General features: G+C 36.8%; 1 protein-coding gene across 1 annotated transcript in view; it reads left to right on the forward strand.

Annotated features, from left to right (window-relative positions):
• Positions 1–22,600, forward strand: part of LOC122809670 (sulfotransferase 2B1-like) — a 387,708-nt gene that overhangs the window by 84,421 nt on the left and 280,687 nt on the right. Inside the window, exons 2-3 of the mRNA XM_044081338.1 lie at positions 5,336–5,494; positions 18,324–18,532. Coding sequence (XP_043937273.1) covers positions 5,359–5,494; positions 18,324–18,532 — 345 coding nt within the window. The 5' untranslated portion in view covers positions 5,336–5,358. The remainder of the gene's footprint in view (positions 1–5,335; positions 5,495–18,323; positions 18,533–22,600) is intronic.

Genomic DNA, 22,600 nt, shown 5'->3' on the forward strand with positions numbered 1-22,600 from the left:
ATTTACATACCATCCTTCTTGGGTTCTACTTCTACATATATATATATATATATATATATATATATATATATATATATATATATATATATATATATATATATATATATATATACATATATATATATATATATATATATATATATATAAAATTATATTGCTTACCTGGAAATTCTGCAGTACACACACTTGGGTTGTCTTCCTGTCAGCCCCAACATCAATGATTCTGTGTGAACTCTGTGCTGAGCTGTCTGGATCTATGACAGTGGACAGGAACTCCACTGTTTCAGTCAGTGGTAGCTCGGTAGCAATTTCACACCCCCATTACCATACATGGACAATTGAAGCTGCCTGGCGTCTGGCCAGTATGCTCATATCATGGCCCTATATCCTATTTTGGAATATGTACATCCATGGTCTTTGACTGCATTCACATCATTAACCACCTGCTCCCATATATGGTCACAGGAGGACTTGTCAGCCCTGCCTCTGTCTAAAAGAAATGATCTATGGTAACATAGTGCCTGAATGATCACATCATTCCCAGCGTCTGTGTAAGGCAGTTTACAGGGTGCAGATGTCTTGGGCAATAGCCCTGTTTGATAGGAAACAGAGAAGAAAAGAAAAAAATATGTAAGTAAAACAAAACTGATTGTTAACCCAAAATATATCTATAAAAGCATCCATCCATCATACCCAAAATACATAAAAAAGTAAGGCTCCACTTGAGTGCAACACAACTTAATACTGACTCCCCCACCCAGAAAAGAACAAAAGAACTTGATAATAAACTTATAGTAGGACAAACATTTCTGTAACTCTGTAGTACATTGAGCAATAACAAAAATAATGTACACCTGTCAGGAAATAATGGATGGCAATTATGTGTGATATCCACTTCCATGGAAGGCACCCAGGTACACACCAAAGGTTTAACACAATTTTTCATGCTAATACGTAATGCAACAGTTGTCTGCATTAAATGGTCAGCTTCTCAGATTAAAATTCAGATTGAATGTTAGCATTATTTAACAAAAATCTTAACGGTCAAGAAATAAGTGCCATGCATGGCTATGCTAACAGCTACTAAGAATAATGCAAACAATAGCCAGATACTTGTATTGTGAAATACAATCTATAAGTAAGGTTAAAATACATCAATTTGTACAAAACAGCAACCTACCTTTGCAGCAAGTCAGTTGTGAAAATAGCAACAGGTTAGTAACAGTGTTAACCTCTTTGGATCCAAACAGTGTCTCATATTACGATACAAGTTCCTTATATATTCATAGATTCATAGAGGTTTACTTGGCTAATGCTCTAGAGCCCTTACAAGCCTATCCATATTTATCCTGAGCTGCCCCAATTGTCAGTGGTTGGGTGAGTTAAGTTCACAGAGGTAAAGGTCTATGGAAGTTAATACCTACTTCCCCTGTCAAGGAAGGATATGGGCACCACTCCAGGAGGGAATCTACCGTCAGTTGATCTAGGTTCCATTTGAAGAACCTCTGTGAAGGGTTCTGTTTCATGTAAATTGGAAGCTTGTTCCAGAGAAGTGGCTATCTATAGGAGATGTATCTGTCACTGCAGTGTGACCCGTTCATATCAGAGGTTAGGTTAAGATGCTTGGAGTGAGTAACCCTCATGCAGTTTGATTTACACATGTGTAGCATTTCCATCAGAGCCGGTCACAGACTGCCCTGGAAGCTAGGTGCAAGTCATCCCCTTAGCATCCTGTAGGAGACAAAATATACTGACATGGCTTTCAGTCTTTCATTGTAAGGCTTGTTTTGGGTAGCCTGTAATTTCATGATGACAAACCTCTGTGGTCAATTGTTGCAGGTGTCTGGTGAGGTACATGCAAAAAGCAGCATTGTACTCAATTACTGGTCTGATAAGAGCCAAGTATAATGTAGTTATAATATCCTTAGATCTAGATGCAGCACCTTTACTTGTAAGATGTGCCACACAGAAGGATTTCATTACTACTGTGGATACGTGGTGGTCAAAGTTCAGATCAACCTGAGTACCCACATCATGTACCACTGGTTCTACATTTAGGGAGGTGCTGTTTTTAATGTAATTAGCAGGGATGTCAGCTTTCAGAAAGGGAATAATAATACATGTTTTTGCATTTAGCTTTAATCCATGACTTTGGCACCAATAATTTTTCTGCTTTAACCCTGTCTGCAGTATATTAAAATTGTTGGGGGACTTGATGATTGCTCCTGACTTGCCATCATCAGTGAATTTGGACAGCCACAGGCTATCCACGTTTACCTAGATTTCTGAGAAATAAACTCCAAACAGTAAGGAGCCCAGCACAGAACTCTGTGGTATACCACTGGTGACTGGCCTTTTGCTAGAGGTGAATTAACCCACTTTCACAGTATGTGTCCTGTTAGTGAGTTAGTTGGCTACCCATCTGGTAATGTAGGTGTTAATTCCCAATTGGGACAGTTTCTCTATAATACCTGAGTGGTGGATTCTGCCAAATGTATTGGCTGTGTTAAGATAGGATGTATGCACTGTCTTTCCCTCGTCCAGGGCCTTGTTGACTTTCTAAGAGAAGTCAACCATGTTTAACAGGCATGATCTAGCTACTTTTAATGAATCTGAACTTTTTTTCTAGGTCCATGGATCTATGTACTTGGTTTGATTTGCTTACATTTTAACAACAGAAGAAAAAGAAGAGCATACAAAAAACTCCTCATATTGTATTTTGCCTCCAGGTTATTGGACTTTAGAATGAATAATAGCTTCTGGTGTTGTAATTAGGGCTCAGGATGCACATTTCTATATGGTTCAATTCATTCTGTATGCCTTAATGCTTGCACTAGTACCACTAATAACATTAATCTCAATTTCCTACGTACAGCTTAACATTTATAATACATAGCAAACATGGCGTAATAATTCATCAATGCAAGCATGACTTTAATTTCATATAACATTATCCTATAGACCAACAGCCTCATATGATTAAGTTTTACCATATATTTTAATAAATATACAATATAACAGGCGATGAAATCTAATCCTTAATGATAAATGCAACCATTAAATAGCATTAAACTGTCAGTAACACCTCTCAAAATAAGCAGTACTTCTTCTACTTTTATATATTATATATTTTATACTTTTATATATTTTCATACTTATGGCATGTAACTTATCCTCTTTGTTCAAATAGTTAGCTTGCAACATAATTGATACTTCGTCGAGGTGATATTCAAATATATCATTCACTTTTTAAAATCATTTTGACAATTAAGTATTAATAAACATATATCCTAGCTAACTCTACTACAAATATTTAACAAAAATGATTATTTTTATTATATACAGAACCAACTGTATGCACTTACCTACTGCATTTCTTACATTTCAGGGGGAAAAAACAATGCAGGAGAAGGAACTCCTTATATTGCATTACTTTTCTAAGTTATTTTTAACTAGGATGGTAAATGCTTCACCTTATTGTAGCTAAGTCTCAAAAATGTATGTTTTGTTATTCTTAACCCAAGACATATTCTGCAGTGTGTAAACTGATATTACTAGTATCACTGTATAAATAAAAGTAAGCACATGAAAAAACTTAATATTCTATAATTCCTGAAGGCTACATAACTCAAGATTAGCATAACAATATTCAAATCTACTGATAAATATTAAGTTTTAGTAACAGAATTACTGCCATAGGTAAGCAACGGTGGTGCAGCGGTAGAGTTGTTGCCTCACAGCAAGAGGTTCTCCCGTTTGATTCTCGGCTGGAATGCCCTCTGTGTGGAGTCTGCATGTCCTCCCCGCGGTCAAGTGGCATTCGAAAGACATGCGTAGAATGGGCGTGCCTTCGTTGAAGGTTGGGCATTGAGCTGGCATCATAAAAATCTACTGCCAATCATTAGCAGACTGGAGTTCCGCTGTGGCGAGCCCTAACTGGGAGAAGCCGAAAGAATAACAAGTAACAGATTTACTGCCATCAGTAAATGCATAAATAATTGCTTATCCAGTACCTAGAATAAGCTCTCTTAGTCACACTGTATGCACCTATACCCCATCCATATATTCAAGTAAAAATTTCTAGTCCATTCTGTCTGAGGACTTGCACACATAAACTGTAAAGCTTGAAAACAATTGATTACTTACTGCACAGGTCACATTCAGCCTACCATATCCGTATTCTAAGCAGAGCTTTCACTAACTTGAACTGCATTGTATATACCTATGCTGCTACCGTTTTTACATTGTCAGGTCAAGTTTTCTAGTCTGCCTTTTCATTTTATTCAAAGAAGTGAATGCTAAACATTGTAACTTGCTGGCTTTAACTTCTAGACAAATGGAGTAATCCAAAGATGCAAATGACTGTACTAGTCACCCTGCTGATTAAGATTATTATATTGCCATTTTTCTTTGATAACTCTAAGCAAAACTTGAAAATGAGCACTCACATGGCAAAAATCTTATTTTAATTGCTAGCTTTTCATGAATAATACACTTAGAAAATTGTTATGAATAAATGTATTAGCTAAAAATAACTGTGGTTTTGCAGAGTTTAATGATATGGACTAGTAACATGCCTATGTTTAAATCTCTTAAATGTTGAGCCAGCTCTACGTCAGGAAAGGATACAGCCCCTACTGCACTGTAACTGACCTAGATTTGATTACTGGCCTTGAAAATGGCTGTGGTGGGATGGGAGTGAACTCCCAGTGCTTACTCCCCCATTCTGCATGCTGGGAAAGAGTTGGTTTGACATTGTTGCAGGTTTTTTCTCTCTTGAATGACCCCAAATTGCACATTTCACATGCAATGGGAATGACAGTGGTGAGCATAGCCAGCCAGTGCTCTAAACTCAAACCAAGCACTGTAAGTATTTAGAAGCAAACACACATCTAGGCCTAGCAGAGCAGGTTATTGCACTGTTCCTGACAACAACAGCTAAGGGTGTTAGACTATTACAAAATCACCAAGTTCCAACCAGAGGCTTAATGCAATCCCTGTTTCTCACCTGTCACTTCAGGTGTCATCTGTCATGGAGAAAAGATGTTGAATTAGTCATCCTGTTAGACTTGAGTATGTCACTGCAGGACATTTGGTGTAAAAACAGTCTCTCAAGGTTTTGCTCTCAGTTCAATAAGGAGTACTTCAGTACAGTCAACAAAGTAAAAAGACAAGAAGGCTAGGTACTGCCAGGCTGATTTTGTACAGACGTATGTAAATATACAGAGGACTACATGGCTCCACTAGACCATACCAGTACTTTCTCTTTTCACAGACAAATGCTTCTTTTATAAGTAAATGGCTAATCTGATATCTATTAATGTTCTCATTTTAGATAGATTCTACTATTCTGCAAAAATGTCAGCCAAGAGTATGAGATATGAAGGGATCCTTTTTCCAGAAAATTCAACAGATGACGCTCATCTACTCTTCTTGCGGAATGAGTTTCAGGTCAAAGATGATGATATCTTCAATGTCACCTTCCCTAAATCAGGTAAACCATTTTAAATGGACTGCAGGTGAAGCTAGAAGCCTCAGGAAAATAATACTTAGCAAAACATAGAAACAACACCTAATGCTCATATTACTCCAGTATTTGATAAAATATTGACTTTGCTGCATTTCTGGAGCACAGTGTAGTTCCTTACAGGTAACTAGCTTAATAACCATTGGTTTGAATGCCTTATTCTGTGCAGCTGAACAGTTCTATAAAGTGAACTACTGACAACTTATCATTATTCAATGGAAGGTTTGAACAATTAGAAGGATGGCGTTTATAAAATCAAAGGAAAAGTCTGTTGACTTTAGTTGTTTTTTTTCTGAAACCATTCAATCAGTTAATCATGCCTTCTGCACAAAGGCTACATAAGACCACAAAGTATTTAAGTATGTATTTTTTAACAGCTGCAGCAATCTGTGAAATGCAGTTTAAATTAATGGAAAACAGCATCCTCCAAAAGGCAACTGATCCCTAAAGAAAACACAGTCCTTGTTTCATGATAAAAATGCTTTCTGAAAACAATATTTATGATCTGAAAGTATGAGCATGTATTATCTGGTGAACAGGCATGTTCCATTTGTTGAATGGGCATGTACCATCTGGTGAATGGTCATACTTATTAAATCACAAAAAGGGAGACAATAGACCTGAAAGAAAAATGCTTAGAAATGTAAAACCATAGTAACTATATGCACAAGGGTATATACATGCATACCCTGGCAATACAAAAAATAACTAAATAAGGGGGCTGGGGTGACTACTGCAACAGTCAGCTAAATGGGACAATTACTAAAGCTTAGATTGCAAAGGAGGAGGAAGAATGGTCAGACCTCAGGTGCCCCTAGAGGTTAAACCAAGCAAAGCCTGCTCTTCAACTGGAGTAAATGTCAGTCTTACAACGTTTAGTGAAAGTGTGTAAAGAGGACCAACTGATGCCTCTAAAATACTTCTAGAGTCCACACCTTTCCAAAAAAGTAGCCAAGACTCTAGTGGAGGGAACTTTGACCTTGTTAAAAAATCTCTTTCCTTGGTGAGAATAGCAAAACTAGACTGCATGGGATAACTAACTAGAAATATTATTTTTACACTGGTCACCCCTTTTTCTTGTCTTCACATGAAATGAAACATTAATTTCAGAATCTGAAGTCCTTAGTTCTATCAATGTAGTATCTGAGTTGCCTGTGAACATTCAGAGTATACAAGATTCCTTTGTTTTATGTTTTAGTTCATGAAAAATACAGGAGATGAATAGATTGATTTAAGGTCAATTCTGATAGCACCTTTGGCATATAGAAAGAGAAGACTGGGACTTGAGGATATATTTCTTTGACACATGAAACAAGTTTGAATTACCATGACAGCTTTTTCTCTGCCACTCTCACAGCCAAAGTCAAAGCAGTGTGTAACACTGTTTTCCATGTCAGAAACTTTGTCAGTCTAATTATTTTATTCAAAAGGAAACATGGTTAAGTTTTTCCAACACAAATGTAAAATCCCAAGGAGAAGTTACCTATACTCTAGGTGGACAGATGTGGAATACCTGCTTCAAAAACTGTTCTACCTGCAATAAGGAAGACAGGAGGATCCAAGGGCAGACTGTCAGAAATGGCTGAAATATGTAGAAAGGACAGATTTTGGCAATGCACATGCATACTGAAGAACCAAAGGACCTTCTGCCTTAAAAGTGTCTTTTTTTTATGCACCAATCAGAAAATTTTTTTCGTTTGGCCAAATAAGATTTTCTAATAGCAGCTTCTTAGCCTCCTTTAATACCTACTGCACATCCTCTAAAAATAGATGCCTGAGAGGTATTAAAATTCTGTCATCTAAGCTGTTAGCTGAAGAATTTAGGGGGGGGGGTATGAATCAGAGATCCGTTATCTTGTGTGAGTAATTTCAGGACTATATTACTTCATCAAACTTTACTTATCTTGAACGGCAATTCATCGAACAGACATCATCGAATGGTCCTTCATTGAACATTCAAATCAGTGAACATTTTTCCCAGGTAAGGAAAGTAGTTGGCCAACATACATAAATTTGTCCTTTTCCCCGCTGTAGTGCAAGCTCGGAGTTGATATATATAAGTAGGGGGGTGCAGCCCCCCCACATTAGGAATGTGGGGGGTATAGCCACCCACTTTGTTGGGTGTAATTTAATGTTATTGTGTGTCAGTTGGTCTGTTACCCAACTAGTTTACTTAACTGGGAAAAACGTTTGCTGATTTGAACATTTGATGTACATCTGTTCGATGATGTCAGTTCGATGAATAGCCATTTAAGGTAAGTAAAGTTCAACGAAGTAATATAGACTCATGAAATATGGTACTCTCTATCTGCAAAGTGAATGCCAGAGCAGGAAGCTGGATCCTTATCCCTAAGATTAAAGGGGAAAAAGAGATTTAACCAAGATCATATCAGTTACATGGCGGGCAGCCAGCTGTATTGTGGTAGAAGATGTACATAATATAATAATGTAATAAATGATGAGGAGGTTACAGTGCCAAGCTAACAGTTGATTGTTAATCAAATGTGTGTTTAAAAGCTATTCAAATAAATAAATGCATACATAAATATTCTGAAACAGAGAGTGCAGATGAGTAATTTAGCTGAATACCATTAGTAAAAGATACACAGATCAGGATAGAATGGAATACTAAAGGAAAGTGCCCCACCCAGACAGCTTCTTATCATTCACTACTGAATGCTAAAATGGGACACTCACTTAATTCTTCATTTTCTGATACTTGATTTACTGAGGGTCATGGGGAGCCTAAACCTAGCACAACAACCAACAGATATAAAGATGAAGAGAACCATACACGGACAGGATGCCAGTCAGTAGGAGAATATATCCACACTTACACTGCACACCTCCATGGGAAATTTGGGCAATCACCAGTTCACCTATCTGATTGTCTTTAATGTAGGTAGAAATGGAAAGTCCCAGTGCCGACACATGGAGTTCATGCAGACTGTACACAGAACATACTCCAGCTGGAAGCCAAATTAAGCAATTAAGTACAATTCAGTCTGAATTTGTAATGGACTTGACAATACTAATGCAAATTTGCATTAGGAAATTAAATACTAGCATGGTTTATAAGTGCTATATACAGTGTGTAAAGGAAACATGCTCCTAGACAAGATCAAATGTACAGCAGAGCAACTTGATGGTCATTCTTTAGCAGTCCGCATCGTGCATCAGCTGTGTGCAGTACAAGTTATAATCAGGGTGAATATTGGCCATCTCAGTCAACCAAATTAATTTTATAGAGAATTCCAGAAGTGGAACCTCATGAAATGATTCTCTGAATCACAAAGTTCATTGTAGTGGTAGACTACAACCAATATACCAGGCAGAGAATGTCTGAAACTGCAGTCTTATCTTGGCCTGTGGCTCTAGGTTTTTAGTAAACAGTGCCAACTAGTTGATCCTGGCATAGAAAACTGCCACCTAGACCACACAGAACTGTGGGTTGGAGGATCAAAGTAGGGAATGGTTGCAGGAAAACCAAGATACATAGGTTCATGGGTTTATGGAAGATTTTTAGGCTAACGGCTTAAGAACCCTTACAAGCCTGGCCAATATAATCTCTCTTCAGCTATTCTATTTCTAAAGTTTGGAATGCCTTACCTTGCAACCTGTAGCTCCACCACACAATTCAAAAAGCTCCTTAGAGTACATTATATGAATACCTGGTTAGGCTCCTGTAACTCCCCAGGATAAACACTTACTGAACTACCTACTCTCCATCAAAACTCAATATCTATGTATTCCATCTACGCCACTGCGGGAGTAAATACTCTTTTAAGTGTGTTTGTTGTTAAGAAATGTATATTATTTTTATTATGTACTGTATGAAACTTGTAAGAAATGTATATTACTTGTACTGACTGCCATGTAAAACTATGTCCTAATGTTTACTCATCCTGTTCTGTTATATGTTATATTAGACGATTTACTATGTACCAACTGCCACATGAAACAAAGTACTAATGTTATCTCATCTTGTTCTGTTATATGTTATCTTAGGCTATTTACTATGTATTACTAGATATCCATAGTGTAAATATTGCTGATTATTCCTGTTGATTTTGATTGTGTAGTTTTCATCTGGAGCTTTTCTCTCCGGGCCTCCACTGAAAAAGGATCTATGTCCAGTCGGACTTTCCCGGTAAACAAATGTAAAATAAATAAATATAACCCAATTTTACCCAATATATGGCCTCCTAGAGGCAATAGAACAGCATGGATTTGTGTCTATGCCTCAAGTATCTTACAGATTATTCCTGTCCATAAGGGACATAGGCACTACCCCAGGAGTGAATTCCATTGATCCAAATTGTGTTTGAAGAGAGCCAAGGAAGGGCTCTGCTTAATGTGAATAGGAAGCCTGTTTCAAAGAAGAGTAGTCTCTAAAACACACATCTGTTAATCCTGCATGTTTTGTTTGAGTCGCTGACTAAGTTTAAATCCCTGGATCAAGTGGCCCTCATGTTGTTTGACTTGCAGAAGTGTAGCAGCTCCATCAAGGCTGTATCTTTGAATGCCTTGTATGTCAGGCATAGGTCACCCCTTAATAGTCGGTAGGAAACAGAGTAAAGTGATAGACCTTTAAGTCTATTCACATAGGACATGTTTTTTACATCCAGTATTTTCTTTGTGAGGAACCTCTGAGGTCAATGCAGCTGCTGTAAGTGCCTAGTCAAGTACATTCCAAATGGTGCATTGTACTCAATTATTGGTCTAATGAGGACTGAGTACTGTGGGACTATAATTTCCTTGGATCTGGATGCCATAGCTTTACTTATAAGTTGTGCCAAATAGAAGGACTTTGTCACCACTGTGGACACATGGCTGTCAAAGTTTGGGCTAATATCTATCTGTTTAACTAGATCTCTCACTTCTGAGTCTACTCTTAGGAGTGTGCTATTGATGTTGTAGCCTGAAGTGGTATTTGACTTCCCAGTGGGCATGATAATGCATTTTTTCCCATTTTAGTTTTAGGCCATGGTTCAGGCATCAATAATATGTCTGACCTAGACCCTCCTGAAGGATATCTACTTTACTGGGGGATTCAATTATTGCCACCATCTTGCAGTTGTCAGCAAACGTAGCTATCCAGAGACCTTTGACATTAACCTTGAGGAAAAACATATTCTGAAAGCTTAATGGATGAGACATTGGCCTCCTAAATCAGGAATTGTGGGTTTGAGTCCCATCAGGGGTTACATAATCTTAAGGGTGGGTTTAGCATAATGGTTAAGGTATTTTGCCTCATAGACACAGGGTACAGGGTTTGATTCTGATCTTGGGTTATTGGCTAGACATAAAATGGACCTTCAGAGCAGGTAGTCTAGTATTCAGCTATGAATCTTTAAAAAGGAGTGGTCTCAGCACTGAGCCCTGTGGTACACCACTAGTAATTGGTCTCTTGATGGATCTGAATTCCCCACTTTAAACTCGTGTCCTGTCGGTGAGCCAATTGACTGTCCATATGGTGATGCAGGGATTTATGCCAGATCTTATGAGTTTATTTATAATACCTGAGAGGGGAATTGTATCAAATGTGTTGGCCAGGTCAATGTAGATGGTGTGTACTGTTTTATCCTCATCCATGGCCTTAGTGATTTTCTCAAAGAAATCTAACAGATTCAGTAGGCATGACCTGCCCTTGACAAAGCCAGACTGGGTCAGGTCAAGTGTCTGGAGGTCTCCTATGTCATTATTTGTCAGGCCTATGATTATTCTTTCCATGGACTTGCATATAAGACTAGTCAAACGTATGGGTCTGTAATTTCCTGGGTCAATAGATGGACCCCCTTTATGCAGAGGGATGGCTGTTGCTGTCCTCCACTCTATCGGGACAAAGCAAGTCCGGAGGCTGTAGTTAAGTAAAGATCCTAATGGGTCTGACAAGTCCTGATTCAAGCAGTTTAAGATGCAATCTGGTATGTTGTCATGGCCAACTGAAGCCATATTTTTAGTCTTAGAGAGCAGAGTGGCAACCTGTTCTTTGGTTATAATTGGCAGTTGAGTGGTCAAGGGTATTTTTGGGAGGAAAACTGGGGTGATGGGGAGGAGAAGCCTGATGTGAATTTGTCATCCAGCAGATTTGCTGTACCTTCTTAAGAATAATGGGGGACTTTTTCTTCTGTTGTGCACATTTCCTCTTAGTTCTTATTCTCAACAGGACTTTCTTTCTTTTGTTATAAAATATATTTATAGCAGGGATCCACCAGGATGGCTTGCTTTTGCTCTTTGACCTGAGTTTATTTTGGTCTGGTACTGGCGTTTCTATGCAGTTGTTTATATGGATGTACAGATGCAGAAACCCTCGCACATACGGCGGGTGCAAATGGCCAAAAAGCATCCAGGATCAATACAAAAAAGCCAGCACCAAGTGTGTTGTTGCAGAATCCGTTTATTAACAAAGTAGCATCATTCATCATACTAGCCTTCCTCAGTGACTAATAATGCTAAGAAAACCATGTGTTTATATACTAATACATCCGTACTTCCTATTGTTTTATTTCCTGCAGTTCAAGTAATAAATTCATGAACAAATAACACAGTGTAAGATAAAATCAAAAGTAAACAGCTGCTGTAAAAATCTCCAAAAGAAAAAAGCATAAATCAGTCACTGGAGATGGCAGAACAATATGCTCCAAAAGATAGGCTACAGTCACAGTTTGTCTTAATGACATATACCAGTTCCAATTGCAACAAAACTTCAGTCTTCAAAGAAGATCCTCCAGGCAACAATTATATAAATGTTTAATATAAAGGCAAGAGCTTTCACCGTTTAAGGCTTCATCAGACCAATACAAAAATCCATTAACATAGAGGGCACCTTAAATACTTTAAATACTTTAAAATGCAATTACATCATTTCCACTTTTAATTAACATAATAAACGTGCTCCTACAATTAAAGCGCAATCACCAAAAATCAAAGGAATTTTCCGAATATTAGAAGGGGAGATATTAGAAATAAAACCGAAGAGTTTGAAAGTCGGTGGATTATTAGGCTTAGAGCAGACATTATGCCAGGGTTGAATGATAGGGTATCCATCAAGCCAGTTTTAAAAGGTAGACCGCTTAGGTAATGAGTTATTTATATATATTTTTTAGGTGTAGCTGTAGTTTCGAGGATTATCTAGTTTGATACTATTTTATTGCCTGATTTATTTATTGTTGTATATTTAAGTAACAGACAAGATGCAGTCTATTGAGACCGTTGAATGGAATATAGTTTAAGTATGTATGTTATTTATTTTTATTTTTAACTGTATTATTTTTTGTTTTTCGTATGGATGTTTTCATATGAATTTTTTATTTATATGATGTCTTTAACATTAGAAATATTTAGAGATGTTTAGTGTATTTATAATTTATTTTGTTAATAAGAAAAAGTTTTCTATTTTAAATGATGAAGTTTTATAGTGCACTTTTATAAGTGTGTGTGTTTTAATACTAGAGTTTTGGTGATTGCGCTTTAATTGTAGGAGCACGTTTATTATGTTAATTAAAAGTGGAAATGATGTCATTGCATTTTAAAGTATTTAAGGTGCCCTCTATGTTAATGGATTTTTGTATTGGCCTGATGAAGCCTAACGGTGAAAGCGCTTGCCTTTATATTAAACATTTATATAATTGTTGCCTGGAGGATCTTCTTTGAAGACTGAAGTTTTGTTGCAATTGGAACTGGTATATGTCATTAAGACAACTGTGACTGTAGCCTATCTTTTGGAGCATATTGTTCTGCCGTCTCCAGTGACTGATTTATGCTTTTTTCTTTTGGAGATTTTTACAGCAGCTGTTTACTTTTGGTTTTATTTCTATTTTGCTGCATTTTTGTTATGGCAGAACTTGCTCAGGATGTGGTTGAATTGCCGTACAAACCTGAGTTGAACTTTAGTTACACGCAAAGATTTGAATCCTACGTTGCTGGGGAAGAGAACCCACTCTTAGCGTATGATGTCACCAACGATTCTTTGACCGAAACTGTTGAACAAGATAACTATAGCGGCCTCAGCACTTTGCTTGACCAGATGGAACTTGACTTTATTAAACTGAAACGCCTACAATTACAGCGCCAACATTTCGAACTTTGTATAGCCAGGATAATTGTTCCGAGAGGTCTGCGAATACTCAAGATGCCCACTACAGGTACTCTTTATCCAGACTTATTGTACCAATGGCAGTTAATCAATATTGATACTAGCTTGCGATATATGCAGTTATTGATTGACTATTTTTCAGTAGTGGAGAGTTTGTTGAGAGACAAAGTAAAGGAGCAGCAGCGGCATTTCTTCGAGACCTATCCGAGCCATGCTATAGACAAAAGCTTCAACAAACTACTGGATAATGTGTATTTTTTCAAAAAAAAGTTGCTAGAACAGAAATGGGGCAAAATTCGGAGAGAGACACTTGATTTTAAAAAAGGCCAAATTTTTACTTGGCCGAGATTTGACAAAGTGACTAATGATAATACTGGAAATATTAATAGCAAGTTCCAACAGATAAAAGTAATTAAACCTACAAGCCATAATATGAGAGACTATAATCTGAGTAACTGTTTGAATTCTAACACTGAGACTGTCACTGAAAGTGATGGAACTAATATAGTTAATAATGATGTTCTTAGAGAGAACAGTAATATGATGGTTAACAATAAACATTTGGTTGTGACTGTTGCTGATGTTCATAATGAAAATGATTCTAGGTCTATCATTCTTAATAGCCCTATAGGCTCTTTAGCCGGTGATTCTCGAACTGTGGATAGGAGTGATAGTATCACTTTGTTAGAAGTTAGCTCAGAAGCTAATTGTTCTACTGACAAATTACATTCTGAAGAAGTAATAGTTAGAAGGAAAGTAAGTAATAATACTATTACCAAGACAGGAGAAGGTGGGATGGCCCCTTTCCCCATCTCAGAATTTCGAAAGAGGGGGAGGGACCGCTCTATGAGTCGAGGAAGGCAGAAGAAGGGAACAGTCGAAGGGGAACAAACAGGGCCTACTCTGAAGAGAATGTGGGAGAGGGCAGTCAATCATTAATTTGGAATATCTCAGATAGATATTTATCAGAGGAAGAAATTTATGTCTTAGAGAAAGACCTTTCATTTATTCCCTCTACCAGAAGTAATATTGCAGATTCAGTAGTGGACCTTAAATTATTTACAAGTAACTTACAATTAAAACTTAATTATGGTCATTCTGACTATAGTAATGGACGTGAACATTTTAAAAAATCTAGTAATTACGTCCCTATTCTACATCCACTAGTGGATGCTTTTTCCAAGCTAGTGGAACAAGAGTTACATCTAAGGGCTGAGAACAACCGTCACAAGAAATGGTATGGAAATTTGAACTATAAACATAGGCTTGCACTAAGGAATCTTAGGAATGATGACAATATTGTCATCAGAGCGGCTGACAAAGGTGGACCTATTGTAATTATGAATACTAAAGATTATATTTTAAGTATGAAACGTCTTTTGAGTGATGCATATTCATCATTTAGAGAGGATTATTGAAAGGGTATCAGCTTCACTTGTATTGATGGCTAATACAGCCAGGATTACTGATGAGTTGTTTAAATATTTTTCAGTTAGTGAACCCATGATTCCGTGCATACAGGGTTTACCCAAGATTCATAAGAATCCCAGGAGTCCACCCATGAGACCAATAGTGGCAGGGAGAGGTTGGGTGACTGAACCCATCTCTATATACCTAGAAACTAAGTTAAGACCAGTGGTCAACCAGTATGCATATATATTGAAGGATACACAGCAGTTTTTAATTATGTTGTATGACACCATGAAGGAAGTTGCTCCAAATGAACAACTTATTTTTGCCACTCTGGACGTACAATCATTGTTTACCTGTATACCCAACTCAGATGGTTTAATGGGCATACGTAGATGCCTAGAAAATTGTGGTTCCTTCACTGGCATACAAGTTGAGACGTTATGCAGCTTGATGGAAATAGTTCTTACCAATAATGTGTTTACATTTGATGATGAGTTTTATGTTCAGAGAGATGGCGTGGCTATGGGCACTTCATGTGCCAATAGCTACGCCAACCTGGTCATGGCTGATTGGGAGAATACCCATTTGTTTAAACTGGATTACTTTAAACAGTTTGTTAAGTTTTATGTTCATTTTGTGGATGACCTTTTTCTTGTTTGGAGCTCAGATGACACTAAATTGGCTGAATTTTTACAACAGATAAATGCTTTAACCAGCTACTTAAAATTTACTTTAGATGCATCTGAATATAGGGTTTCATTTCTGGATGTATTTATTGAGAGAACTACTAGTGGCCTCATTAACACAGGTGTATATAGAAAAGAGTGCTATAGGAATGCACTTTTCCATAGATCTAGTATGCACCCCAAGTTTATTTTCAAAAATATTATTAAAGGCCAGGCTATGAGGGTATCTCGTCTACACTCATGTGATTCAAGTTATAGAGGTGAACTATTTGAACTTACACAGAAATTTGAGGAAAGGTCCTATACTGCTGAAGAGATTTCAACAGGTCTTTTAGGCATGGATGAACTATGACAAAATAGAGCATATCCTTATTTTGCCACTAGAAATCAAGACGAAATAACATTAATTAACCAAAGTAGTGATGTACGTGAGAATAAAATGAGGGTGTGCATCTATTATACACAGGATGTTAGCCAGATTAGAGATGTATATATGAAGTTTTGGGATATACTTAAGGCTGATCCTGAGATACATAAGCTGATAGGTGAAATACCTAGTTTTACGTACAAAAACAAGATGAACTTACATAGGATGCTTTGTTGTCCTAATATTTTGGAAATTGATCGATCCAATGCACGAATGGATTATTGCACAAAGCCCTGCATGAAATGTAATTTTTGTAAGTACATCGATAGCTCCAATAAGTTTATACATCCGGTTACTGCTCGAGAATTTGTTTTCAAAGTACATGCTAGTTGTGTTACCCAACACCTTGTTTACCTTGCCACCTGTACCACATGCCCAGCATTTTATGTAGGCAAAACTGACAGGAGGTTGAAGGAGAGGGTTAGAGAACATATGTATGACATCAATAACAAATCACTGAGAAGTGCCCTTTCTAAACATGTTTGTAGTAACACTTCAGACCATACCTTTAGGTTTCAAGTTATTCAAAGGAATTTTCCGAATATTAGAAGGGGAGACATTAGAAATAAAACCGAAGAGTTTGAAAGTCGGTGGATTATTAGGCTTAGAGCAGACATAATGCCAGGGTTGAATGATAGGGTATCCATCAAGCCAGTTTTAAAAGGTAGACCGCTGAGGTAATGAGTTATATATATATATTTTTTAGGTGTAGCTGTAGTTTCGAGGATTATCTAGTTTGATACTATTTTATTGCCTGATTTATTTATTGTTGTATATTTAAGTAATAGACAAGTTGCAGTCTATTGAGACCGTTGAATGGAATATAGTTTAAGTATGTAAGCTATTTATTTTTATTTTTAACTGTATTATTTTTTGTTTTTCGTATGGATGTTTTCATATGAATTTTTTATTTATATGATGTCTTTAACATTAGAAATATTTAGAGATTTTTAGTGTATTTATAATTTATTTTGTTAATAAGAAAAAGTTTTCTATTTTAAATGATGAAGTTTTATAGTGCACTTTTATAAGTGCATGTGTTTTAATACTAGAGTTTTGGTGATTGCGCTTAATTGTAGGAGCACGTTTATTATGTTAATTAAAAGTGGAAATGATGTCATTGCATTTTAAAGTATTTAAGGTGCCCTCTATGTTAATGGATTTTTGTATTGGCCTGATGAAGCCTTAAACGGTCAAAGCGCTTGCCTTTATATTAAACATTTATATAATTGTTGCCTGGAGGATCTTCTTTGAAGACTGAAGTTTTGTTGTAATTGGAACTGGTATATGTCATTAAGACAAACTGTGACTGTAGCCTATCTTTTGGAGCATATTGTTTTACAGTATAAGATAAACCTAAATTATAAGTGGTCATTTAAACCTGGTGAAAACAAACCTCCTAGTTTGACAATCCAGTATTTCTCATTATTCAAGATAGAATGCCAGTCTAGTTTATTAGACCGATCTCTGGCAAAGCAGCATGGCCTGTCATCTATGTCCTCCCAGGCTAACAAGTATTGGACCCCTTTGGAAAGACACCAGTATCTAAGCCAGATGTTAAAGTTGATAATTTTCTGTTGGCAATATGGCATCATCCTTGGAGATGGTAGGATGCTGCTTAATGCTAGGCTTATACCTGCCTATGACACATATTCTGAGAGCTCAGTCATGTCTCTCTTCATGTAGTCCAAGGAGGTCCATCTCAGGTCATTCATGGTTAGATGTAACAGAGTATCCTGTAAGAGAGGTACCATTCAATCTAAGGTTAGAAATCTAATTAGATAATTATGTCCTGGCAGAGGAGGAAGCTGGATAAATCTATCTGCTGTGAAATACAAAAGTACTAGATAAATCCAGTGTCAAAGCAAAAAAACACATGATACACTGACATGGGCACTGCTTCAGCTGTGCTCACAAGGAATATATCAAGAAGGCTACCTACTCATCTTCATGCAGAACAGAGAAGAAGGCTGCCATGCCCAAGTGCATTCCTTAGCTGAACCAAATGGAAAATGCCTCATATATTAAGCTAAGCAATACAAATGTGCAATATAAAATTGGAGGGGGAGATGCAATGCAACTGCAGGTTTTAAATCTAATAGCATAGTTTATTCTAGCACACTAGGGTTATGCTTACTGATCTAACAACTTGTTTATGATTCTCACTTATAGGAACTACCTGGATGCTTGAAATTCTAAGCCTAATACAAAAAAATGGGGACCCCACTTGGAGCAATACTGTACCAAATTATGAAAGGGTTCCATGGATTGAGGTAAAGGATCTGTATGAGAATTTGGAGAAGTATCCCTCACAACGGCTTATCTGTTCTCACCTTCCAATACAGCTTTTTCCAAAGTCAATTTACAACTCAAAAGCCAAGGTAAAAGTAGACGTTTCTTGAAAAAAGATGATACTTTAGTTATCGTAACTGAAGAAATATTAAATGGTAGTCTGTAATTTTGTAAGCTTTGCTTTCCCTTCAGCATAATCACATCTGATGTTTTGTTTTAGTTCTTATCATGTTGAACTGACTTGGAACCCTGGAGAGGGCATACGGCTTCATCAATCATCTGCTGTGTGAATGGTGCTAAAAATCTGATTAATATCTGTGATTTGATATTTCCCATTCATGCGTCATTACTTAAGCTCAAGAACATGCTTCTGGACCTACGTAGATAAAGTACATTTTAATCTCAAATATATAAATATTAACTCATCTATCAGTCACATTTTTAATTAGATGATCATAGCCACTTGTTACACCTCATTAACTGAAATAAAATATAGCACGTCAGACTTAATAATTCAGAATAACAAATTAACGCTGGCTACATTTGGGTGTTTATAATTCTCATTCTTCTTTCAAATTCCCATAGGATTAAGAATAATTTTATTAACTAATTTTGTCTGGGATTTGTGAAGCCTTGTATCTTCTGCAGTTTCCTTGTTAGTGCTTCTGAGCAGTGTAAGTCAAATAATGGAGAACTTAGTTCAGAGTCACCTTCTTATAGTAACCTATAAGAACTTCTTTTATTGCCGTGAGGTATTATTTAAACATTTTGAAGGTTATAGGAAGGATTGTCAATCTAGAATTATAATCAATGCAGACAGTACTAATTTTGCCTTATGTGGCAAACTGGTTAATGTGTTTGCCAAAGACTGTCTTTTTTTAGTTGTCCAACTAATGTATTAAAAAGCATGTATTGTTATCTGTTAGTCATCAGGATGAATGTCCGGTGATTAAGAATAAGAAAACACTGAATAGTTTAAAGTCTATTAAATCTAATTCAGCGGGTTAAAGTGGTTCTTTTTAAGCAATAAAGTTTTATAGTTAACATGTTTGACAGACCTTTTTTAAACCTTATTTGAATCTGTCTTTGTCCCAGAAGCCTGGAAAGAGTCCATTGTGGTACATTAGTAATTTATTAAAAGCTACATGCTGATAAGCTTAACAAGTATTATTAGAAAGTGATATGAGAGGTCACTTTGCCATCTGTAACCTATGACAACGGATTATGGTTTGAATATAAATTAGCATGGATTCATAGAGAACTGTTCCCATTTAACCAACTTAAATAGTTTTTACTTGAATTCCTTAAATGCACTGAATCAATGGCTAATATAATATGCAATTTATTTAGATTTGCCACTATATAATGATATAATAAAAAACTATGCAATCTATGAAAATTAAAAAGTGTATTATAACGTGGGAAAAATTGGTGAGAAGGCATAAATAAGAATGAAACATTTCATTTCATAGGTGAAGGCAGTAAATGCTGGAGTCCCCCATGGTTCGTTGCTGAGTCCCTTACTGTTTATTATTTATATCTTAGTTTCCCTTACCACCAAATACTTGGGTAAGTAAGGTTGTTGATAATAATACAATAGGGTCTGTTGTAACTAAGAGATCAGGCCGAGTTACAGAAGTGTATGGACACCCCATGGAAGTGATCAGTGATAAAAGGAATGCCAGCCAATGCAAAACCATTCAAGGTTTTACATCTTGGAGATAACAAGTCTTGTTATCTCTATGCATTGAATAATTGTATATTGTCAGATGAACACGGAATAAGGGACCTGTAGGTAATCTTTAATACCACATTATAACTGATGTACATTTAATAGCAACAATTAGGAAGTTTCATTATATTACAAAGGATGGATGTACTTTGAAATGTCAAAGTACAAATACATTGAATGAAAAAATATGGATTCCAAATGGGTCAAAAAAAAAAAAAAAACTACACACCCTCTACCCTTGCTAATTATATATACCAACTTTGAGATTACTCTGCAGTGGTGAAAGGGCAAATTCCCCGATATCTACTGTTTGCTGTCTCCCACAAACTTAATACTGGCAGATGTAATCAAATGATTTTATATCACTTCTGTCAGAACGAACATTCAATGTTATGAACATTTCATTTTATTGCGTGTGTCACGGATTTGATTGCCTTGCACAAGTCACGTCATTCGACCTAATATTTAATGTAGTGTTACATTTGAGAGTGGGCTGGTTAAAAAATGTCAGTTTGTTGTCAAGATGTATATATATATATATATATATATATATATATATATATGGGTCTACCTGAGTTAGTCGAAACGCCAGAAGACCGACAAGCGAATCACGAGGCCGAGAAGATCGACAGTTCAGAAGACCGACGCGATGGATGAAAACACCGACGCCGAGGATGCCGACATGGGAAAAGGCTGTGTAATTATGCGGTAGTGACGGACGTTTGGGTGCGAGTAAGGTAAGTGTGGATATTGACGGTGTGTGGGGATAGGGGTGGGTTAAGTGAGTTAGGGTTAGGGAGCGGGTCAGGTAAGTGTGCGGTAGTGATTGTGTTTGGGTTAGGGGCGGGTTAAGTGATTTAGGGTTAGGGAGCGGGTCAGGTAAGTGTGCGGTAGTGATTGTGTTTGGGTTAGGGGCGGGTTAAGTGAGTTAGGGTTAGGGAGCGGGTCCGGTAAGTGTGCGGTAGTGATTGTGTTTGGGTTAGGGGCGGGTTAAGTGAGTTAGGGTTAGGGCGCGGGTTAGCTGAGTATGAGATAGTGACAGACCTTAGGGTTAGGGTTTGGGTTAGGGTTGTAGATAGTTGTGTATGTGAGGTTTAGTGTGGGTTTGTAGGGATTTTGGTGTGCTTGTGTTGTGTGTGTGGTTTTTGGACAGGGAATGTGTTTTGTTTGTTGATTGTTGTGATTGTGGTGTGTGCAGTGTATGAGGTTTCGTGTTTGTGTACCGTCGGTTATTTCATTGTCGGGCATGTGGGGTTTCGTGTTTTTGCACTGTCGGTTATGTGGTTTCGGTGATTGCGTTGTCGGTCTTCTGGCGTGCCGATTATGTCAGGTAGAACCATATATATATATATATATATATATATATATATATATATAAAATGATTTTTCCAAAACATCAGTTTTTTATTGGGATTACCTGACTTGAATGGATATGCCAGAATTACACAGTTAAGGCTCTTATTCATAACATAAACAGAAGGTTATTAATTCAAAAAGGAAAGAGATGATAATGAAACAGGAGAAATTTGAGAAATAAGGAGATATTAGGATTTTGGATGCATAGCCTTAAGGAGAATAACAACCATGTAGAATATTGTATTCATAAAAAAGCATGAAATATTCCAAGAACTAAGCCAATAATGGAATGGAGACAGTAGATTTTGCCAACAGAGATGACTGCAAATAGGGTACAGAAAATAGGCAGTTGTAGGCTGAAATTTCCGGGAGAAAACTGACAAAGAAACAATTTTCAGGAGCAAATAAGTACATCAGGAAAGGTAATAGAGTGGATGAGGCCAAAGAAAAGTTTGGACTGCAGTTTAGAAACTACATTTCTTACCATGTATTGAGAACAGAGTATAAGCAAAGAAAAACAGACAGGAAGTATGAAGTGAAAGGCCAGCTGGAGTTTTTAGTCAAGTCTAGAACAGAAGCTACTGATAAAAAATGTATAATTAGTAGGGCATATGAAATATAGCATGATAACTAAAAGAATCAGTGAGGCAAGGTTAGACAAAATTGGGTAGAGAGAACAGAAAGACTACTTACAAAGGAAAAATGGGAGGACATGTGCAGCTCCCAAGTATGCAACAAAGACCAGAAGCTTTAGGATTTTTGTTTGGGAGTATTTGCATAGGCATTTTATACCCCTTTCAGACTTCAGAAAATTGTTTCCTCGGGTAAATAATAAATGCTGGTGGTATGATGGGAAACAGAAAGTTAACTTGCAACATGTTTTTTGGGGTGTAATGAGTTGGCATATTTTAAAACATTCCTTACAGAATCCTGACAGAGTGGGGAGCAAATGGCTGTCAGTAAGAAATGTATGCTTTTGAGCTGGGACACAGGATATGAACTGCCTACATACAGAAAGATATTACTAGGTTTAATGCTATTAGATGCCAAAAAAACAATTACTAGAAAA

Source organism: Protopterus annectens, chromosome 1.part1, assembly GCF_019279795.1.
Source record: "Protopterus annectens isolate FY-2018-M chromosome 1.part1, PAN1.0, whole genome shotgun sequence".
Taxonomy (NCBI): Eukaryota; Metazoa; Chordata; order Ceratodontiformes; family Protopteridae; genus Protopterus; species Protopterus annectens.